The sequence below is a fragment of the Chaetomium strumarium genome (genome assembly GCF_033439665.1).
Source record: "Chaetomium strumarium strain CBS 333.67 chromosome Unknown B0T15scaffold_2, whole genome shotgun sequence".
In the NCBI taxonomy this organism is placed as follows: domain Eukaryota; kingdom Fungi; phylum Ascomycota; class Sordariomycetes; order Sordariales; family Chaetomiaceae; genus Chaetomium; species Chaetomium strumarium.
The window spans coordinates 1,082,144-1,103,635 of NW_026944430.1; the positions used below are offsets into that span (position 1 = coordinate 1,082,144).

At 58.8% G+C, this 21,492-nt stretch overlaps 6 protein-coding genes across 6 annotated transcripts; 2 read left to right on the plus strand and 4 right to left on the minus strand.

The window, feature by feature from the left end:
- Nucleotides 1-588: 588 nt before the first annotated feature.
- B0T15DRAFT_94164 (isocitrate lyase) lies at nt 589-2,841 on the minus strand. Its single transcript, XM_062871474.1, has 5 exons — nt 2,490-2,841; nt 2,274-2,429; nt 1,864-2,206; nt 1,236-1,794; nt 589-1,074 (listed from the first exon to the last, which is right to left on the minus strand). The coding sequence occupies exons 1-5, from the start codon at nt 2,718-2,720 to the stop codon at nt 717-719; spliced, it is 1,647 nt and encodes a 548-aa protein (XP_062723798.1). The 5' UTR covers nt 2,721-2,841; the 3' UTR covers nt 589-716.
- An 869-nt stretch (nt 2,842-3,710) lies between these two features.
- On the minus strand, nt 3,711-7,261 carry B0T15DRAFT_523292 (P-loop containing nucleoside triphosphate hydrolase protein). The gene has a single exon (XM_062868679.1). The coding sequence runs from the start codon at nt 7,201-7,203 to the stop codon at nt 4,048-4,050; it is 3,156 nt and encodes a 1,051-aa protein (XP_062723799.1). The 5' UTR covers nt 7,204-7,261; the 3' UTR covers nt 3,711-4,047.
- A 182-nt stretch (nt 7,262-7,443) lies between these two features.
- On the plus strand, nt 7,444-9,918 carry B0T15DRAFT_428612 (acyl-CoA dehydrogenase/oxidase). Its single transcript, XM_062865691.1, has 3 exons — nt 7,444-7,835; nt 7,910-8,126; nt 8,186-9,918. The coding sequence occupies exons 1-3, from the start codon at nt 7,739-7,741 to the stop codon at nt 9,861-9,863; spliced, it is 1,992 nt and encodes a 663-aa protein (XP_062723800.1). The 5' UTR covers nt 7,444-7,738; the 3' UTR covers nt 9,864-9,918.
- A 142-nt stretch (nt 9,919-10,060) lies between these two features.
- Nucleotides 10,061-13,549, minus strand: B0T15DRAFT_94263 (glycosyl transferase family group 2-domain-containing protein). The gene is made up of 3 exons (XM_062871475.1): nt 11,472-13,549; nt 10,718-11,364; nt 10,061-10,616 (listed from the first exon to the last, which is right to left on the minus strand). Exons 1-3 carry the CDS (start codon nt 13,379-13,381, stop codon nt 10,258-10,260), a joined length of 2,916 nt encoding a protein of 971 aa, XP_062723801.1. The 5' UTR covers nt 13,382-13,549; the 3' UTR covers nt 10,061-10,257.
- Nucleotides 13,550-16,640: 3,091 nt separating this feature from the next.
- Nucleotides 16,641-18,646, plus strand: B0T15DRAFT_523301 (uncharacterized protein). The gene is made up of 4 exons (XM_062868680.1): nt 16,641-17,167; nt 17,273-17,570; nt 17,633-17,865; nt 17,932-18,646. Exons 1-4 carry the CDS (start codon nt 16,926-16,928, stop codon nt 18,512-18,514), a joined length of 1,356 nt encoding a protein of 451 aa, XP_062723802.1. The 5' UTR covers nt 16,641-16,925; the 3' UTR covers nt 18,515-18,646.
- On the minus strand, nt 18,647-20,094 carry B0T15DRAFT_523302 (mitochondrial ribosomal protein subunit L20-domain-containing protein). The gene has a single exon (XM_062868681.1). The coding sequence runs from the start codon at nt 19,822-19,824 to the stop codon at nt 19,120-19,122; it is 705 nt and encodes a 234-aa protein (XP_062723803.1). The 5' UTR covers nt 19,825-20,094; the 3' UTR covers nt 18,647-19,119.
- Between the last annotated feature and the right edge of the window lie 1,398 nt (nt 20,095-21,492).

Genomic DNA, 21,492 nt, shown 5'->3' on the forward strand with positions numbered 1-21,492 from the left:
GGTCCGGGCCCATCGATTTCCTCAGCGGTGGGCCCGACACCGTCATAGATTTGCGCAAGGCTGCCACGGAGGGTTGCTACGGAGAAGGTACATGGACGTTGCACTTTCTTATCGGTGTGCCCGAAACCGTCATAAACCTCATAACCGTTGCCCGCGGAGAGGGGACATTGATTTCCTCAGTGGTGCGCCCGAAACATAGGATATGGAATTTCAGAGCGCTGAAGGGTACCGGGCTGTTATTATGGAGCCACGCCCTAGACCGGTGCCAGCCCTCTCCGTGCCACCTAGCCCTCGCCGCGAGTTTGACGAGGACCTCGGGAGGGTTCCCGTGGAGGCTTTCCAAACCTACCTTACCTAAGGTACCTTACCTGTTACCACCAGCCCGGCACCGCTGGTGTAGTAATCTACATGTAAGTAGTATAGGCCTCCCTCAACTGGCTACGCCGGCGCGCCAACTATAGCCGATCCACCCCGCTATCAAGTTGACGCTAATAAACCAAACAAGAGCCGGCAACTGCAAGAATAAAAGGACAAGTGCAGCGTTCCCGTATATAAGAAATATACTAAACTATCCCAAAATTCAAAACCCATACAAAAAAGTCCGCTCCATGCCCTTCCGTTCACCACCTAACCTCCCAACACACTCTCTCATGCCTCTTCTTCATCTACCTACCTACCTTGGGTAGGCACTTCACCTTGCAAAACCGCCCGACTACCTAGTGAAACTGATCCTCGGTCACGCCCTTCCCCATCGCGGCGACCGAGCTGATGCCGCCCGTGACCATCTTCTGCAGCTCGTCGACGTAGGTGGCGCCGGACCACTTCTGGTGCTTGACCACGTCGACGCCCAGCTCCATCTCGGGCTCCTGCACCAGCTCGCCGTACGCGCGCATCCCCTGCTGCGAGTAGGCGCGTGCGAACCGGTCGCTGATGAGCGCCGTCGTGTGCAGCCCCGCCAGCGTGATGAACTGCCAGCAGTACCCCAGCTTGGCCAGGCGGCGGATGTAGGTCTCCTGCTCGTCGCGCGCCATGGCCGTCTTCCAGTTGAAGGAGGGGGAGAGGTTGTAGGCTAGCCTGAACCACGGAGGTCAGTAATGTGTGCGTGTGTGTGTGTGTGTGTGTGTGTGTGTGTGTGTGTGTGTGACTGACTGGTGAGTTGGTGGGAATGTGTGTAAGAGGGAGAGGGAGAAAGATAGAGAGATGGGTGAGTGAAAGAGAAACTTTTAGAAACATACTTCTGCTCCGGCCAGACGGCGTGCACACCCCTGGCAAACTCCTCGGCCTGCTTGTAGTCAGGCAGCTTGCTCTCCATCCAGATGGCGTCGCAGTACGGCGCGTAGGCGATGGCCCGGTTGATGGAGCAGTCGCAGCCGCCCTTGAGGCGGTAGTAGCCCTCTCTCGTCCGCGGCGCGTCCCAGTCGAAGTAGATGTCCTTGCCCAGAATGCCCCGGGCGATGGCGCGGGCCTCCGTGTTGGACAGCTGCTTGCCCTGGACGGCCTTGCGGTACTGCTCAGCGAGGCCCTTGGAGTTCGAGTAGGAGCCCTGGGCGATGGCGTCGAGCACAGCGTCGTCGAACCGCTTCAGACCGGCCTCCGCCAGCCACTTATCCTCGATGGCCTGCAGCGCGTCGCCCGCCTTGCCGTCTCTCTCAGCGGCCAGCATCAGGTCGTTGAGCGGCTGGAGGTTGGGGTTGGTGCAGCCCAAGATGAAGGCGTGGTCGCGCGGGTCGATGGTCGAGGTGATGAGCGTCGCGGCCTCGGCGTCGGTGCGGGCAATGGCGATCAGGTCGGAGCCTGGCGGCCACACATTCTCTCATCAATCTCTGCTGGGGCTACGCCGTCTCGGAAAGAGAGAAAACTCACCCATGATATCGGCCTGCGCGCGGATGGCCACCAGGCGGTTGATGTGCTCGCTGATGGGCACCAGCACCTTGCCGGCCATGTGGCCGCACTTCTTCGTGCCGGGCGCCTGGTCCTCGATGTGGATTCCGGCCGCGCCCTTCTCGATGAAGAGCTTGGTGAGCTTCATGACGGCCGTGAGACCGCCGTGGCCCGTGTCGGCATCGGCGATGATGGGGCGGAGGTAGTCGATGTTGGCGAGCTTCGCGCGCTGCGCCTTGGGCACCGACATGCGCTCCTGCCGCTGCTTGCGGTCGTGGAAGAGCTGGGTCATGAACAGTTGGCCAACCTTGTTGGGCACCGTGGTCTGCGCCCGTCAGCTCCCGCCCCCTTTTCTCTTCTCTTTTCTGCCCCCCTTTGCGGAACCGACTTACGTAGGGGTAGTCAGCAAGATCCGGGCCCGGCTCATCGGACGACGAGGCCGTGGACGACGACTGCCAGCCCGAGACGTAGACGGTGTCGAGATACTTGGCCATCTGCGTGACCATTGTGGGCTCCAAGCACCCGTAGGTGTAGCTGGCGTCTCGCGTCTGTTACCGTTCCAATCAGCCATGGATGCCTTCTGCCATTCTGCGTATTCTGCTGCCCACCTGGAAGCGCTTCTCAAGGATCTTCCACAATTTCTTCGCCTGGGCATTGCTGGCATACTCGATCTTGAGGTTGCCTCGCTTGTTGACGATCTGCTCAGCGGTGAACGGCCGCTTCGTGTGCCGCCACCTCGAGTCGCTCCACCACTTCTTGACCTCCTCAACCTCCTTGGCGAAGAGCTCATCCTCCAGGTTTGGATCCACGGAGGGATTCACCATGTTGTTGGCAGCCATGCTGGGCGGTCTAGTCACTGTAGTGTGAGTAGGATCTAGTCAAGAACCGGGATGACGTTATGGTGTTGCAACAGCTAAGCGGTGCGGTGCCGGCGCAGCGGTCGACGCAAGGGATGATGAGACTGGGGTCTATACGTTGACAACAAACACCTCAGCAAAGAAGGAGAAGAGAGAAAGGCGAAGAGGGAGGAAGCAACGGGAAGATGGAAAGAAGAAGCACACAGAATCGAATTGCACGAGTGACTAAAAACACCAGGCCCAGTCACAGAGACAGGGACCAGAACGGCACCGAACCGGCGAGCTCCCGGGCTGAGGACGACAAGGGACTCGGGACGGATCGGTCCAACGGCTATCACCCTGGCCCCACATTCCACACTTGGTCCGCGGGCAGAGGACTACCATTCTGATGACTCTAATAGTTCTCCATGCCCAGATAATCCGTGAGCAGCTCCCTATGGCAGGCTCGTCTCTGGATTCCGGCGTCCTCGCCATTTCAATTGATCTCTTGAGATCCCGCAGAGGCCAATTGCCCATGATTCAGAGCACCATATAGGCTGAAGTCTCGATGTCGACGTCACATGCTAAAACCGCACTGGATTGGCCAAGTGGGCTTCGAGAAGTGTGTGTGTCAGAGGCTCTCCGACTCCGAGAGTCCCTTTGAGCCGAGCTTTGCGTCTGCCAATGTTCGCCGCCCTCGGCATTGGACCCACGAGCCCATCCATGACCGAATTGCCGAGCCCTGCCGGCTCCGGCGCAGTTTGATTGGTTCGTCTTTGGGCTGATTGGCTGGGGGGCCCCAATCCGCGGTCGCCCCACCCCCGCAAGAAAGGAGCTGCAGTGAGTGAGTCTGAAAGTTGGAACCCGCAGTGTCACGTGCTGGGCTGGGCTGGCTCACACTCGGTTTTGGCATGTTGGCATGTGAAGATGATACCTTTGCTGTGTGTGGATTTGGTGGGGTCCTTGTAGTGGTTCCGCTACTGATGACTCAGCTACGTACTTCATGGATCGATCCCCGTGTCCGAAACTCTGTAATGTCAATGGTAACATGATGATACTAGAGTAGTGCCCTGAGTACCTTCATGATGCCTGTGAGCAGGCAGTAGGCCCTCTGATCGAAAGACTGATTCCTGTGGGAATGTCCTGTGACAAGGGAAAAGTCCAACGGGCAAAAAGGATCCCGTTGGCCATATTATATCGGTAGGTAGTCAAGACCTAAACGCACTAGCATCTATGTTTGAGAACCGGGAAGTTAGAATCTTGAAATCGAAAACGCTCGGGGTATCATCCATCCTCCAACGCCAGTGTAAAAAGCCAATGCAAGCTACAATCAAAGCTCATCATCCTCGTCATCGTCAAACAAGGATATCGTCGGCACCCTCTTAACCTCTACCTTCTCAACTTTGACCCGGGTCGGAGACGGCGATGCCATCTTCTCCTCCTTGACCACAGCCCCCTCACTTTCCGTCTTAGTAGTCGTAGTACTACTAGTAGCAACCGACTCAGTCTTGACCATCTCCGCCGCCTTAGCCGCAGTATCAGTAGGATCCGGCTCCTCCTTTTTCAACGCAGCCACCTCCCTCTCCAACACCTTGACCTCTCTGACCCTGTAAAACATATCTAAGCAGTTCCTGCGCTGCTCCTGCGTCCAGCTCTCGACGACAAGCGCGAATTCGGTCGCATTAGAGAAACCAAACTCCCTCGCCATGGAGCAGAACTGGCGCCGCATGACGTCGTCGGGCGGATTGAACACGTAGTGCATCCTCCACGGGTTGTTCTTCCCCCAGGCCTTGTTAGTGTTGTTGTCAGCGCCGCCGCCGCTACCCGCCGGAGCCACGTGGTTAGCCTGGCTGTCGGCGAACAGCGCGCTGTTGCCCTCCGGGTCTTGGCTATCTGGCATCACGGCCAGCTCGGCGCGGCGCGAGAGCTGCGCCTCGACGCGGCTGGTGCCAATCACCTCGGAGTTTTCATGGGTGTATTCCACGCCGGCGGAGGCGAGGATGGCCGCGATGGCGTCGCTTTTCGGCTTGGTGGCCATTTTGGCCTTGATCAGCTCTTCCTGGTTTTCGGTGGTCAGGAGTTTGGCCAGCTGGCTGATGCCGCCTTCCTCGTCGTCGTCTTCCTGCTTGATATAGTTCAGCTCGTCGTCTTCGTCCTTGGCTATTCGGTCGATGTCGATGTCGCTGAGGTAGACGCCGGCTTTGGCCTCAGCGACGTTGGTCTTATTGACAATTTCCCGCAGGACGACCTGATCGTCGTGGAAACTGAGGAGGTTTTGCAGCCCGAAGATCTCCCCTTTTCGGTGCTTGTCCCGCTGCACGCCCTTGAAATAGCGTCGCTCGTTGGACGCGTTGTAGCCGATATTGGCTTGCTGCTGTTTGTAGATCTGGCGAGCATAGACAATCTCCTCGATGGTTCCTGCTGACACGAGGCGGAACACATCGACATCACGCACTTGACCGATTCTGTATGCTCGATCTTGAGCCTGCAGGTCGTACGACGGGTTCCAGTGTGGATCGAAGATGACCACCTTGTTGGCCGAGGTGATGTTGAGGCCGACTCCTCCGGCCTTAGTCGAGATGAGGAACACAAACTGGGAGGCATCGGAGTTGAAGTCGTCGACTACCTTCTGCCGATCTTCATAGCTCAGAGACCCATCTAGAAAGCTAACATTGTAGCTCGTATTGTGGAACAGGTGCTGTAGGATGCGCAGGAGTCGCACACTGTGCGAGAAGACGAGAACCTTGTCTCCATTCTCGTGCCAGAAGCGCAGCAGCTTCTTCAGGATCTTCCACTTCCCGCAAAACTCGGGGTTCGCCAGATTGAGCATCGAATCTCGGTTCCGGTATAGCTCTTCCCAGTCCTCCGGCACGCAGGTCTGGAGCGCGTTAAGCTCGGAGCTCTGCTTGTCGCTGGGGTCGGTGGCAGAGGGAATCAGGAGTGTCAGGTGGTTCGAGATCTTCTGGAGAGTCATGATGGTCGGAAATACCAGGCTCTTCCACAGCCTCCCATCGGGCAGTGACTGGTAGCAGCACCAGCCTCTCTTGTGCCCCGAACCGCAGTCACAGGGCTCGGACGCGGTGATGATGGTGACGACTTGGTCCCCTTCCAAGAAATTTTGGTAGGCCTCTCGCTGGATATCTGTTAGGGGGCAAAAGACGACCCTGTCGCTCTTCTTGGGGAGCTGGTGCGCGATGAGCGTCTTCATGCGCCGCAGGAAGAAGTCAGGGAGCAGGTTCTGAACCAGCTTCTTGGCCGTCGTCCTGGCAATGCTGAGCTGCTTGAGCGTAGCGTCATGCGACTGGCCGACGGTTAGAGGCTTCGTGATGGTCTGTGTCCATTCGGCAAGCGTCCCGAAGTGGCCGGGGTTTGTCCAGTTCAGGAGCGTCCAGAGCTCCTCGTACTTGTTCTGTATGGCCGTGCCGGTCAAGCCAATCCTGCAGAGGGCGTTTACCTCATCCATGGCCTGGGTGGTCTCGGACTTGCGATCTTTGAGAACATGGCACTCGTCGGCGACGACGCAGTCCCACTCGACCTCATTGACTGCCTCGCGCATCCTCTTGTAGGTGCCGTAGGTCGTAATCATGATCTCTAGCCTCCCGGCCCTGGCCGCTTGCAGAACGTCTTCCTTCCCGGCGCCGTGGTATGTGTCAACGTGCCACCAACCCCAGCGATCCAGCTCGTTCCGCCAGTTCTGGAGCAGCGAGCCGGGGCAGACGATCAGTACCCGAGGGTACCAGTGGTCGCCCGCCCGTCGCATTTTCCTCATCCGCTTCGCGTCTCGCTCGTCGGCCGTTTTCCCGAAGGCGGCCGTAAGAAACGCAATGACCTGTATCGTCTTCCCCAGACCCATGTCGTCGCCCAGGATGCAGCCCTTCTGATAAACGAACCGCTGGTGCAGGAACTTGACGCCGGCAATCTGGTAGTCGCGGAGATACTGTGCAATCGCGGCCGGGATTATGCCTGCCGAATACTCGAGCTCAATGTCCTGGTAGGGCCGACACGGCTTGACGCCGCTGCTGTCGTCGAACTTGGGGCGCTCCTCGAGGGCCGATAGAAGCTCGTCGTCCGAGAAGTAGATGTCGGAATAATCCGGGGGCAGCTTGAGCCCCGCATCCTTCAGCAGCTCTCTGTCCCTGTCGAAGTTTTTCTTTCGCTGCAGCAGGTATTCTGGCACGCAGGCGTCGGCATACTGGCCCTGCGTGGTGAATGCATCGGCGGCGGTCTTCTTCGCGAGCGTTGTCCCGCGGGCGGCACCCTTCCCAACTGCCCCTTTCCCTTTCCCCTTGGTATAATTCCTGCGCTTTGTCGTTCGTTGGCGCTTCGAATACTCGTCGCGATCGGACTCATCGTCGGTCCAGGCGACCTTTTCTTCAAAGTCGCATCTCGGTTTCCGTTTCCCGAGTGTCGTTGGTTTCAAGGACGTATTGTCATCCACTGATGACGCTGTGCGGTCATCGTCGGATATTTCGATTGCATTGGTCATTGTTGGAAATCTGTGGCATTGCGACGAGGCAGGGTGAGCTGTGCCACACAGACTCCGGGGTTGCTTTACGGAGTAGTACGTTACGCGACAAAGCGCGATCGCAGAACGTGCGCACGTGACTCGTGAGATGAGCTGGACGAATTGATGTTAGCAGATACCCTAACCCTGTACTCAAGCGCTCAACCCCTGTTGCCCCCGCGTGCTCTTATTCAGTTCCCGGCTTCGACAACGGCTTGGAATGGGACGGCTCACAAACTGCCTTGTTCAGGCACTGCGAGCCGAGGCTTCAGGTGACGCGGGCCTAATGGCGGCCTTCCGGAAGGGGATAATGCTTAGCAACGTTAACATCCAATGCCACGGGGAGCATTTGCCTTTTTACATAGGTATCCTTGAGGTATCTTGCATTGTGCTCATCGATACGGGCGAACCGACATGACCCCCATTGAACTCGTCCACGCTTGATCGTCCTCCCAAGGCTCCAGGCGTCTTCATGGCAACAGTCATTCGTTGTTGACGTGAGCAGCTATCGGAGACCATGGAACCGTCCAGTTCCAACACAGGCTTCTTTCAGCAGCAGCCCGTCATCAAGAACCAATTCCACGACGATGTTAGTTTGCAGCGGATAACCAGACGTATGCAGCCGCGTTCTCTTCCCTCCTCAACTCCTCTAGCCTTGTCACGCCGTGCTTGATGCTGACCGCTCTAGTCTTTCTACCTCACCCCGTACGGGACCAGATCAGCCCAGAAGCCGCGCAGCTCGGAGATGAAGTTCTCACGCAACAAGTCTTCGATTGGGTAATAGATGCCGAGCGCAGCCAGCCGTATCTGCGTGGCAGCGGGCGCGACGCCTTTGGCAAGCCCAAGAGTGAGCTGGTCGTAAGCGAGGGTTGGAGGAAGCTGCAGGAGTTCGGGTTCCGAAAGGGGTAAGCAGGCCGATACCCCTACCTAGTCCTCGTATTTAGCCTGACTTACCCCCCCGCAGCGTCGTTGCTCTCAACTACGACTCGGATTATGGCCCGTACACTCGACTGGTGCAGTTCATCCGCTGCCACCTTTGGGAGGCGTCGTGCGCCAACACGCTGTGCCCGGCGGCGATGCAGGATGGCGCCGCCCGGCTCCTGCAGCGGCATCTCTCCAACAAAAAGACGGGCCTTTCGCCGACAGAGCGCCGCGTCTTCCAGAACGCCTTTGGCCATCTTACCTCCCGGGACCCGGCCAGGGCTTGGACGAGCGGGCAATGGATGACCGAGCGCCCCGGCGGCAGCGACGTGTCCCGAACCGAAACAGTCGCCACCTACGACCCCTATCCCGAGGAGTCCGGCCCGGCTCCCCTCGCCGACGTGGACGACAACATCCCCCTCGGCCCCTGGTCCATCTCGGGCTTCAAGTGGTTCTCCTCGGCGACCGACTCGCAGATGGCCATCCTGCTGGCCAAAACCGACCCGTCCAAGGGGGTGAGCGCCTTCCTGGCGCCGATGCGCCGGCACAACCCTGCCCTGATCTCCGCAACAGGCAATATCGGCGGCAGCGAACTAAACGGCGTCACCATCCAGCGGCTCAAGCACAAATTCGGCACGCAGTCGCTCCCCACGGCCGAGCTCGAGCTGAACAACATGCGCGCCTGGCTGATCGGGACAGAGGGCCAGGGCATCGCCGAGATCAGCACGATCCTGACCATCACGCGCGTGCACACGACCGTGTCCAGCGTAGGCTACCTGGGCCGCGGCCTAGCTATCGCGCGATCCTTTGCGAGCGTGCGCGAGGCCGGCGCCGGGCGCGGCCGCCGCGTCCCCTTGTCCTCCCACCGCCTGCACATGCGCACGCTCGCCGATCTTACCGCGGACTACCACGGCCTGATGCTCCTGACGTATTACACGGTCTATCTCCTGGGCTTATCCGAACGCCCTTCCCCTAGTACTGCTTCTGCCCCTCCCGTGGCACCGCTCACACCACCCACCACCGCTTTAGTGATTCCCCTACTGCGTGCCTTGTCGTCGCTGCACAAATCCTACATATGCAAGACCGCCATCCCGCTGGTCTACGCGTGCATGGAAGCCCTCGGCGGCGTGGGGTATCTGCTCAACTCGGAGTCGGAGCACATCAACGTGGCACGGCTGTTCCGCGACGCCTGTGTCGGCGCCATCTGGGAAGGCACGACGGACGTGTTGGCGGGCGATACGCTGCGGGCGATGAAGCATTCCCGGCAAGGAGGGGAGGACACGGTGGAGGCGGCGGTGGGGTGGTTTGTCAATGCCGGGTTGGAGTTCGTCAGAGGGGTTGTTAACGATAAGAGGTGGGGCGGTAACAAGGAGGGGATGGAAGAAGGGGTATTATCCAAAGAGGCGGAGGAAGGGGTCAGAAGAGAATGGGAGAAACTAAAGAAGAGGGTGGAACAGACCAGCCAAGAGGACCTCTTACCCGATGCGAGGGGGGTTGTGTTCCGGCTGGCCGAGGTCCTGATTGCCGTGCTGTACATGGTGGATGCGGCGGTGCATCCCGGGGCGGAGATTGAGGAGATGTGTAGGAGGTACTTGGTCAAGAAGCGGTTCATGGGGGAGCAGGAATGGCGTGGCCAGAAGGCGCTGGCCATGGACCAGGCGATCGTGTACGGCGCTGGCAAGGCGCCCGGTCAAGGGGCTGCCGCAGGCTCTAAGCTCTGAGAGTCTCGTTGCTGAGGAGCGCTCGTGGGCACTGGGTCTATAGTATTTCCAAACGAGTTGTTTTTGTGCTGTCTGGCTGGTACGATATCCACCGCTGCTATCGATTCTACGACATCTCTATGGCATGGGCGAAATATATGGAAGTAAACTACTAGTAGGTACTAGTACTTATGTGGACCCGAATGGTAGGTAGGGCAGCTTGACCAAAGCCGATCTTCTGCCTTTTGTGACTTTGCACTCCCGCAGACCCCTTCAGACGACTACGGGGGGGAAGGGTGATAACGACCAATAAACATTAGGCAAAGTAGAACAAAGCCAAGAAAAGGAAGCCCAAAACGAAATAGGTTAACAATTTACCACCCTTCCTTTTCCCTCACCTCCCCCGCTCGCCAGCTCACCAAGTAAACATCATCAGCGCCGGATTGAGCAGCACGGGCAGGCAGAAATGCGACACGACGGTCGCGGCAAGCGGATAGATGCTGTAGAACATGCTGATACGCCACTCGACGGGGAAGACGGTGTTGCCGCAGACCATGAGGGCCGTGCAGGCGAAGCAGTACAGGAAGGTCCACTTGAAGCGGCGGATGATGCGCAGGATCTCCGGGCCGAAGCGCACCTCCTCGAGCTCCTTGGCCGTGGCGCCCCAGACCATGTCGATCTCGAAGAAGTGCGACAGGATGGCCTGCGACAGGTGCAGCGAGATGCCGCCGAGGAAGATGCAGAACATGGGGATCCACTTGAGGTTTTCGAAGTCTGCAGGGGTGGGGGCGTGTTAGTTAGTTTTCATCGTGTGAATGAAATGGGGGGAACAAAAAAAACAAAAAAGAAAGAAAAGAGGGGGATGAGAAACGTACATGCTGAAAGAAGAGACTGCTCGCTCAGCCGATACCGCAGCACGGCTAGCGAGGCGTTGCCTAGCGCGGTGAAGACGACAATGATGGAGATGTAAATGGCAAACGAGTCGAGGTAGTACTTGTCGTGGTGGCCATAGAACCAGCCCGTCACAAAGTAGTTCCCCAGCGTCAGGAGCCAGGCCGACGCAATGGCGTAGTAAGTCCCAATGTACGCCAGGATGGTCAGCTTCTTCGGCAGCGGGATGCTGCTCGTAATGAAGCGGCGGAAAAGCGGCGTGAAGGGCCCGCGGACGAGCCAGAAGCGCAGCGGGTGGAACAGCAGTTCGTTGCAGCCGTAGGCATATTTCTCCCACCGAGCCAGTTCGTCGTAGACGGTCAGGCTGACGCCCTCCTTGAAGCCGTCGCCCGTGTACGAGGCGTAGCGGATCGTGTAGCCGGCGACCTGCAGGCGCAGGGACATGTCGAAGTCCTCGGACACGTGCGACTCGGACCAGTACTTCTCGTAGCCATCCTCGTCGGTGAAGGCGGCCGCGTCCTGCAGCGCCTGCCAGCGGAGGAAGGCGTTGTGGCCGACGAAGGGGCACGAGTCGCCCGAGGCCACGGCGAAGGTGATGCACGAGTAGATCAGGCGGGTAAACCAGGTGACGCTGGGGGGGCCGGATGTAAGCATATACAAGTATAGAGAACAATATCAACAAGAAAAAAGAAAAAAGAAAAAAAAGAAAAGGAAAGATAAAGAAAAGATATTACTCACCCATTCTCGAAGAACGACTTGGTAACATTCATGACGCCGGACTGGTACTGCAGAATGGCCAGCTCCGGGCTCTGCTCCATCTCGCTGACGGCATCCAGCAGACAGTCGTGCGGCACGCGCGTGTCCGAGTCGATCAGCAGGATGTAGTCGCCGACGCGGATGTTGCCCTCGGCCCAGGTGCGGCCCTCGTCCTCGCGCAGCACGTCGGCCAGACAGCGCTGGTAGGCGGCCGTCTCCTGCTCGTTGTCCCACCGGCTGCCCCGCTCCACGCCGGCGAGCTTGTCCTCGACCCGGTTGCTGACGTGCAGCGCGTAGTTCATGTTGCTGGCCTTCTTGAACTTGCCGCGCCGGACGAAGCGCTTCTCGGCCGGCGCGTTGTCGTCGCCGTCCGCGGTTGGGTTTGGGTTGTGCGGCGGGCGGGCGACCCAGCCGATGTTGTGCTCGTCGTAAAAGTCGCGGCGCGCCTGGGCGTCGTCGTCCGAGATCAGCTGCATGCCGTCGTCGTTGACAAAGATGTTGGCCGTGCCGCCCTGCATCTCGTACGTGCTGATGGCCGCCTTGAGCGACACCACGGTCGGCTTAATGACGGCCGCGAGGCCCTCCTTGTACACGGGCATCTGGATGGTGACGTGCGGCAGCGGGCCCTGGTTGCGGTCGATGCGCCGCGGCGGCTTGCCGCTGTAGTACCTGCTGTTGCTCGCCACGGCCGAGATGGGGCCGAACACCTGGAACAGGCTGGTGACCATGGACTGGAAGAAGAACAGGCTCACGAACAGCTGCGCCGGCAGCGCCGCCAGCAGCGCCCATCGCAGGTACGTGCCGTCCACGACCGACTGGTACACCAGCCACCGGATCCCCAGCGCCGGACACACGAGCCAGAGCGCCAGCGTGAACGTGACGATGACGGCGCTCTCCAGCCGGACCGGCCGGTGCTCCCTGGCGAGCGCCTCCTCCAGCTGCGCCGGGTCCAGCTCCAGCTCCTGCACGCCCACGGCCGTATTGCTGTTGCCCTTCTTCTCCGCCCCGCCGTCGTCCTCGTCCACAGCCTCGGCGTCGTCCCCGCTGCCCCAGGTGATCTCGATGAGCTTCGCCTCGAGGCCCTGCGCCCTCGCGAGCAGCTTCTCCGGCTCGTCGTCCCACACCACCAGCAGCCGCACGTCCTCGACAAAGGCGGCAAAGTGGTGCAGCTGGCCGCGCCGCGGCAGGTCGGCCATGGTCCGCAGCACCTGCACGCGCAGGCCGTCCGGCAGCGGCACGTAGTCGAGCCGCGTGCGCGAGAGGACCGAGTCGAGCATGGCGCGCACGAGGCGCGTGTTGACCGTCATGGCGCAGCGCACGTTCATGCGCGCCACCACGGCAAACAGCGAGTCCGGGATGGCGGCCATCTGCGGCGGGCAGCACGTGAAGGTGCCGCGCGCCCGCTTGAGCACCACGCCCTCGAAGGCGTGCTGGCCCGAGGCGTACTGGTTGCGCAGCTGCTGCTCGTACAGCCAGTTCACCATGATGTCGCTGCGGATCTCGTTGATGGCCTCCGAGTCGCCGTTGCGGACGTCGCCCGCGGGGAGGAAGGACGAGTGCCGCAGCGACGCCGGCCGGGACGTGCCCGGGCTGTGGTTGTGCGACTTGCCTTGGCTGGCCTGTCCGGTGCCGCCCCCCGGAATCGAGAGCATGCTCGCTCGTGCTGAGGTGGCCGCTGATGGTGCCGATGGCGCTGTTGTTGCCGCCGCCGCCGCGGGCTGCAATGAGCTCCCTTCTGGCTGCGGCCGGATCTGCTGTAGTTGATGTGCCGGCGTCTTGGAGCCCGCTCTCCTCGACCGGCCTCCGGCTGCCCCTGTCCCTTCATTCGTTTCCTTCTTCCGCTCCTCCCCCGCGGGGGGTGTGGGTGAGATATACGACTTTAACTTCTTCATGTTCGGCAACGACCAGACCGGATCGGTGCGCGTGGGTCTCTTCAAGGTGCGCCCCGGAATACCCCTTGACCTCGCCGTCGGGTCACCTCCGGGCTGGTTACACTTGCTCCGTTGTGTCGAGGGAGAGTGTCGAAGGAAGATAGATGCCTTCACCGGGGAGGGCTAACCCAAGACAGGAGAGCCGGGAAGCTGGTAAGGAAGTGATCGACAGGTGCAGAAGGACTGAAAGAGAGAGAGAAGGAACAGAAGAGAAGAGAGCAGTTGGGCACAACAGCTGCTGTGAACGGGGCCCTTGGGTACCCTGCGGGCATAGAGCAAGAGCCACTAGGTCTCTACTTAGCATCGGGAGAGAGATACCCTCGGCCGCGACCGCTCAGACACTTGCAAGCCGTCAGAAATTGAGCACTGATAGTGCTGCCAAGGCCTTAACCTGGAGGCGTCCATAGTTCCCAGCCCCGGCCCACGTCCGCGTCTTCTTTTTTTCGCGCACCCATGTTTATCTCGGCGGACGGAGATGCAGGATGCAGGCCCCTTCAGCTCGCTCATCTCAGCACGCTCTGGACAACGCAACAGCAGTGGATCTGTGAGAGGGCCAACGCACCGTCCCAGTGTGCGAGCCGCCTGGGCCCCTCCCAAGGACGCATCGATCGGCGAGACCCCTGCAGGCAGAGTGGTTATCCAGACAAGGGTAGGTAGGTTCAGCCTCTGTACGTATCTCCGTACACTGTAGGTTTGCGTCTCACAAATTCACCGCCGAAGACCAGCTGCCGCCCCCCTTTACGCGAGCAGACCATCCGAGCAACACCCGTGCGTTCTCGAGAGCTCGTCAGACGGTTCGAGCTGCCGCTTGTGTTGCGCCCTCGTTTGGCGCTGGCTAAGGGAGCAGGCCTCGCGCGAACCCATGCTCATGGAATTCTGCATCCTCCTGCATGAGGCGGCCTCGGCTGGCGGTGGTGGCCGTCGGCCATCTTGATAGTCTCCCGCATCAGGCATAGCCTAGTAGCCAGTTCACAAGCGCAACCCCACGCACCATGCAACGCCCAAGAGCGCAGGCCCTGGGGAGCTGAGAGGTCGCTGTCGTTGTGGAAGAAGCTGTTTTCCACTTTTCCGGATCTGGCCCTGGTCTCGGAATACCGGCATCAACGGAAACGAATGCCAAGAATCCAGAACGGCTTCTTTCTCGATAAAAATGAAGCAATAACGAGACACGGCGCGTCAGTTGGAGTTTCTAAAAACAACATGCTCCCGCCTTCCATCCCAGACGTCGATCCTCACCACCCGGTACTGTCACTACACAGTAAATAGTTAGTTAGTTAGCACCAATTGGTGATGCACGAGACATCTAAAAGCCCAACCTCCAGCAACCGCCGGGAACCTGTGATGAGTCTGTGACACCGGCGGCTTGACTGGGCGTCGCACGTTGCCATATCGTGGCACCTCAAATCACATATGCCGTCTTGGCTGCATAGCCCGTTCAGCTGGCCCGCTCTGCCGTCCGTACAACTAGCGCGCTTTGTCACAACCAAATTTTCTAGCGCCTCCCATTCCCGCTAGTTAACCGGTGTAAATGGCTCCAGGTGCCGGTGATAGTAGTAATAAGAGCAGGAGGCTCGAGGTCTGAGTTACTAAGCTGTCCTTGCTCGGCACCATATGTACCCGAAAGCCTCTCCGGTGTTGGCGTTCAATGGCGTGAAGCCAATGTCAAACCATAGCAGCAGAAAAGGGAGGAGGGCCCACGGGTGCCTGCCGCTCTGAAAAGGTCGAGGACCCCCACGCGAGTCGTTGGCTGCGACCTATCGATGGCTGTTTGCAGTTTTGTGAGCTGACTCCTCGAAATCCCTCGCGATCTGGTCCGCATAGTGTACGGGCTCGGCGCTTCTGTCGCTGGGCCGAGTCGTATCCCGCCGATCCGCTGCAACCCCCCGCCGAAATGATCGACGATTTGTTAGGGCTAAAGATAGACAACAGTCCAGGGTGGCTCGGCACGAGCTCGGGCGGTGATCATGGTGCATACTGTGTAGGTAATCAAGCAACCAGCGATGTACGGAGTAGAACCTGACGTCCTTGGGGGTATAACAGTTCCATGGCTCTTCCCGACGAAGCTGAACCTGCCATGCAGCAGCTTTTCTGCAAAACTGGCCGCTGAGCAAAGTGCGCAGGAGGATCGCTTCGGGTTTCCGATGATCAGTATCGCAACATCGAACTCCCCGAATTCTGCCTTATCGATGGTGTCACCGCCCAATCCGAGCTCGACATTGAAAGGAGATTGCGCATAATCGCCGAACTCAGACGGCCGCAGAATCCGCACGCAAAGAAGCTGCAGGTGATGGTGACTGCGCCGGGAGATACGATGAGACACTCCTGCCTGCTTATACGATCAGCGACCGTCACCTGCCATGGGACAAACAACCTACTGTGGTAGTATATCAGACACAGGCTTATCTTATCGGCTACACCACCTTGAGCCTCTTGAGGTCAATTTCCAGCGCGTTGGAATGTCTCGACCCTTAGTTCGCTGCCATTCGCAGCGTGGCGCCCGTTGACCTTCAAGCTGTAGTCCGTAGACGAGGCGACTGCAGGCCAGGAGGTGTTCCACACAAAACAACGTGCTTTACACACGTGGAAGGAGATCAATGCACTGTCTTCGATGCGCTTATTGACCTCGAGTGCCCAGTAACGGGGCATAAGAATACGAAGCCTCGACGTTGCACAACGGGAGATCTTCCTTCGTGCGAACGAGATGCCTCATACCGGAATCTCAGGATGCCCCAGACGAGCATTGAGAGAAGTCGTCCGTAGACCGTTTATCCGGTGGCTGTGTCTCCAATCATCAATTGAAAACCCTTTCGACATGAACGACTGCGTTTCGAAACTCCCCAAAGCAATTGAGGAAGAAAGCACAAACGGCATTGCCTCACACTTCCGGGAAATCGCCGCAGCAACGATTGGTGTGCAGCTATAATGTTTACCTGCGGTAATCCACGTGGTGGACGGGCTCAGTCGGTGTTGAATGAAATGGTAAGTACGGGTACCTACCCGTGGACCTACTATAAGCTGGTGACTTTCCATAGACGGGAAGTCACCTGCGGTTGTGCAGGAGTTGGAGCTGTTCGTTCACGTTAGTTAGTGGCGGCAGTGAGCCTTCTGCCAAACTCTTAGCAGGCGGGGCTCCGATTGCGCCCAAGTGAGCGGGGTTCGTCAAGTGGAGATTTGGAAGGGAGATGCTCTGTCCGGAAACCTTTCCCTGATTCAAGCTACCTTATTATTACGGTACAAGGCGCGCTGGATTGTACACGTCAAGGAGGGCTGGCATCCAGATATATGCCAGTTCGTCCGTTGTGACAATGACCGCCCCATTGATTTCGTATCCAATTCTCCTATGATCGTTCTCTGTGTTTCGGCCGCCTCTTACCACTCACTTTGTGACCTCTCCTCGTTTATGTTCCGAGTCCGATAAACAACACCGCTGATCCTCGGCAACGACCCGACTCTTGCACGGACACCACATCTCGTATCCTCACGTTTTACATCGCATTGAGCAATCATGGCCGTGTTCGTAGACTTGGCCGAGGAAGATGATAGCCCTCAACAGGACGGACGTCCGCTGTGGCCCGGCCGAGTCGATGCCGTCAAGCCGATGCCCGTAACCGCGGCAGGCGGCAGCTTGCCGGGCGCCGATTCCGGGATCAACACCCCGGAGGGCAAGCAACGCGAGGAGGCTCACGGGCTCGCCGTCAGGGAGAACCTGAACCGGAACTCCATGACGCAGGCTTTGGGATGCTATCCGTAGGCGGACACCACCCTTTCATGCTTGCGTTCCCGTTGCATGAAACAGTCAACACCTTGGCAGTTCCACCTGCCAAGGGAAAGCATTGCTGACCGGGTAATCAGTATCATCATGTCGGTGGCCTCCCACATCGACCTGAACACGCTCGATAACCTGTCGCGTACCTGCAAACAGATCCGGGAGGGCTTGCTCCAGTACCGCAAGATGCTGCTTATCTCGACCCTGCACTGCGTCAACGAGGGCCTTCCCGTAGATCCGGAGGAGACACTGCGTTACCGAGCCCGTGCTGCCAACTGGTACTATATGCAAGATGCTGGAAGGTCGCAGCATGGTGGGAAGTCCGGACGGTGTGCTCGCGATCTAGTGGCCGAGTGCCGGCGGTGCGGCACTGTTGTCTGTCGGGTAAGTGCTTAGGGCCCCAAATGACAATTTCGGCCACGTCTAAACCTAACCACCCACAATAGAACTGTGCCAAAAAGCCTCCAGCGCCCGTTGCCCTCAGCGGTCGACATCGGCGGCTCTGCGAGGCATGCGTGCACGCACCTCTTGGCTCGCTTGTCAAGCCAACCCTCGGGCCAGAGGTCCGCATCGAGTCAGATGACATGCAACGAGCGATCTGCAGGTGCGAATCCGAGGCTGTCTGGCTCTGCCAGCCGTGCGGCCGATCTATCCTTGGTGATGATTCCGAATATCAGGGGTGAGTTAGCATCCACTCCACTCTCCCCTTTTATGGCACAGTCTCACCGTGCACCCCGTCACCCAGCATATGGAAATGGCGCAACCAATACACCGACGTGCTCGGCGGCCTCGGCACCGGCATAGGCGAAGGCGACCGCGGCGTCATCTGCGGCCGCGAGACAGAGTGCTGTGCTGCGCGTGAACGAGAGCAGGAGACAGACGGAGACGCTGAGGACGCACGCGAGGCTGAGCACTATTCCCACAGCAGTGCCAGCAGCGTCGTCTCATCCCTGGCGCCCTGGACCCTCAGCGGCCCTGGTAGTACGGCGAGCTTGAGCAGCTCGTCAGGCACCTCGCTGTTCGATCGCAGGACGCCTAGCCCGGCGCTCAAGCCAGGGTATGAGAGGCATGAGATCGAAGGGATTGGTGGCGTCCTGAAGAAGAAGATGGTGAGAATGGTAAAGGTAGGCGCGTGCGTGCCGGAATGGGACGATGAGCGGGCAAAGGGAGAGATCCTGGGCCGCGAGGTGCAGGGCAGGCGGAGGAGTTGGTGTGGCTGGTGTAGGAGGGTTATCCCCTCGAGGAAGGATTACGAGGAGGCTGGGCGGTCGGAGGCTAAGGGGAAAGGGAAAGAAAAGGAGGGCCCGGAACCCCAGCTAACGGGGTGATAATACGGGATGCTGGTCGTGGTAGGAGCTGGGTTTGTCTTTTTAGAGCTCGAAAAATGGTCGGGAGAGGGGTTAACTAAGGTGTCTATGAATAAACGGGGTGCTCCATGGTCAAGACACTTCAAAGTCCATCAATCGTCCAATGGCGCGGCTCCGTTGCATGGGAAACATACAAGGTGCATTTCTGTGCATTATACAGTGGCTTGAGACTGGAGAATCCGGCCGCCCAACCCTTTCGGCTCTTTTACAACTCCGTCTATGCCCCCCAGCGCCTCTTAATATGCCTATGCTCCTGATCGTACAGTGGCATTTCCCGTGTCATCCAACATCCCGTACAAAGTTTCCGCAGCGTCTTTTCCTGTGGTTATTCCCCCCTTTCCGAGGTACAAGACCGGACAACAGTAGTATGTCGTCGGTGATGTTCAAAGCGGCTGGCCCCATGTCCGCCCAATCCCGTGGACAGTGCCGTCCTCTTTGCTGCAGCCATCCTGCCCTTGCTCACATGAGAAGGTGTGCCATCGTGGTCTGGTGTGAGAAGAACAAGTGGGCACCATTGCCACCCACCACTGCTTCTTCTTCTCCCACCCCCGTGCCCTTTCCGTGTTTTATAGCTCCCCACTGAAGAGCATGGCAAACCGCCGCTGCCTCTCCTCCCTCGCCGCCCGCCGCCGCGGGCCCCACCGGTTCTTGACCTGCTCCAGCTGCGACTGGATCTTCTCGCGGTGCTCCTTGGGCGCCTGGCAGCACATCAGCACAAACAGCTTGCTGCACTGGAACTGCCGCGAGAGGTTCAGCACGCTGTTCTTCACCGGGTCCTCCGCCCGCAGTCGCCGCATCTCCTCGATATCCTCCTTCGACAGGTGGTGCCGCGGCTTGAGGGGCGGGACCCCACCCGCAAGCGGGAGCTCCTCCGGTGTAGCCGCGGCTTCTGATGTTGATGATGATGGTTGTGATGAGCTGGAGGGGCTGTTGTGGGCCGATGAGGCGAACAGCTCCGAGGCGAGGTTGGCCCGGCGACGGGGGTCGGACGGGGGCAGGAACTTGAACGGCGTGTGGAAGACGGACGGGGCGGACGACGGCGGGTTGAAGATGATCTGGTCAGATGTCGGGCGGGTCGCACCATCTGAGCCGTTGAAGTTGAGGAAGGATTGGTGCGGTGGGATGTTTAGCGCCTTTCTTGTCCGGGCTGTGCTAGACTTTTGGCGGGCGCTCGCGGGGCTTGTGTTGAGGAGCAGCCGACGAGACGCTGAGCCGGCAGCAACGGCGCTGCGGCAGCAGGAGAAGGCGGGTCGTGCTGCGATGGCCTCCATCGTGCTGGTGGTGGAGGAGGAGGGGCGGAGGAGAGGTTTACACTACCAAAACACAACTGAGAGAAAAGAATGGGACGTCAACCCGCCTGGTGTGCGGATCGGGAAGTAGGAACTGCAATTAGCAACCGGGCTAGGCTTGTGTGTTGTCGTGGCCGCCGTCCACCTCCTTCACGCTCGGCAGCTGCGGTCTGGGGGTCGCGATGCAAATGAACTTTTTCTCTCAATGCATTGGAGGATCTCGGGTATTGTCACGTGGATGGTGGACCGTCTTCGTACGGTGTCGGGCGCTGTGGATCGTAAGCCAATCATCGGTGCGCCGAATCTATGCTCCACTTCTCCGGAGGTCGGCCGGGTGGAGTCTGCTGATGCGTGGACTGACCGGAGGACCGGTTGGATGACCTGAATTAACCCACTGGCAGATGAAGGGTTTGACTTCCTGCTGACATCGACTCCGCGTTCCGGTTGGGCGCCTCTGCCCATGGTTCAATACCATGGACGCAGAGGATACCGCATTTCCTGTTACGACTCTAGTAACCGTCCCATGTAGAACCATAATCACTTTCTGGTTTCCATCTTACATGATCAGGTGAGCCTACAGTCCTGGTTTACTGCCTTGTAGAAGGTCCATCGCAAAATTGAAAGCAGCGTGCCAACAGGTCTGTCATTTGCTGTTGACAAGTGAAGGTACCGGTGCAGTCGGTACCACCCGCCGGATGCAATGCTGCAGTGTGAGACAGAAAGGTCCATTTCTGACACCCTTCCCGCATGCAACCGTACTGTGCGACAAAGTCAAGGAATGCAGACATGCATCCGCATCTGATTCCAGGACGCGTTCCAGTTAGTTTATTGCCGTCGACAGAATGCCGTCACCGGGGCCTGCTCTTCCATGCGATTGTTTCTCCGGTTCGGGCTGTGTGGACAGGCCAGGAGTGTAGGTGGAGAGATATGGCTGGGTGAACGCATACGCCTTCAGGTCGAGCATCGTATCGCATCCGGAAATTGGGCTGAGAAGATGGAAAGGGGTGAAGAAGGGAGCATGTGGTTGCGCATCCCACCCATCGCGGCGCTCTTCCCGCTCCCTTCACTACATGAGTTCATGCGGCGCGATGGGCCGCGTAGGCCCATGAATGTTGTAGGTGTGTAGGTACCAGAAATCGAAGATCATGACAAGGATGTCATGTTTATCAGCCCAGTTCCTGGCTCCAAATTGATGAATCGTGAGGCGCAGTCAGGGGTCGACTTGTTAGAATAACGGCTCCCGGGAAGGACAACTTGAAATGAGCAAGGTCCCCGTTTTCAAGGTATACATACGGATATTCCTGCGGATCCGACTTGGCGGCGTCACGGTGCTGAAGGCCCTGAGCTGCCCCTCTCTTTTAACGCTGTGGAGCATGATAGAAGCAGCGTCATTCCTGTTGAGCACTCCGAGGTCACCGGATCCCAAGCGGGCATTGAAGGACAAGACAAAGCAAGATCCGCGACTCCCGTTTCACGACTCAATAATACCGCATCCGCCCACAATCGAAGCAGCGCACAGCTTCATCCTCCCTTCTACGATCTTCGGCATTTTTCACTGCACTTCCCATAACGACAATATCCTTGGTTGCGCGAACGGAATACCCGTTTCTGATTAGGGCCGAAACCGACAAGCGGAAAACGGCAAGAAGA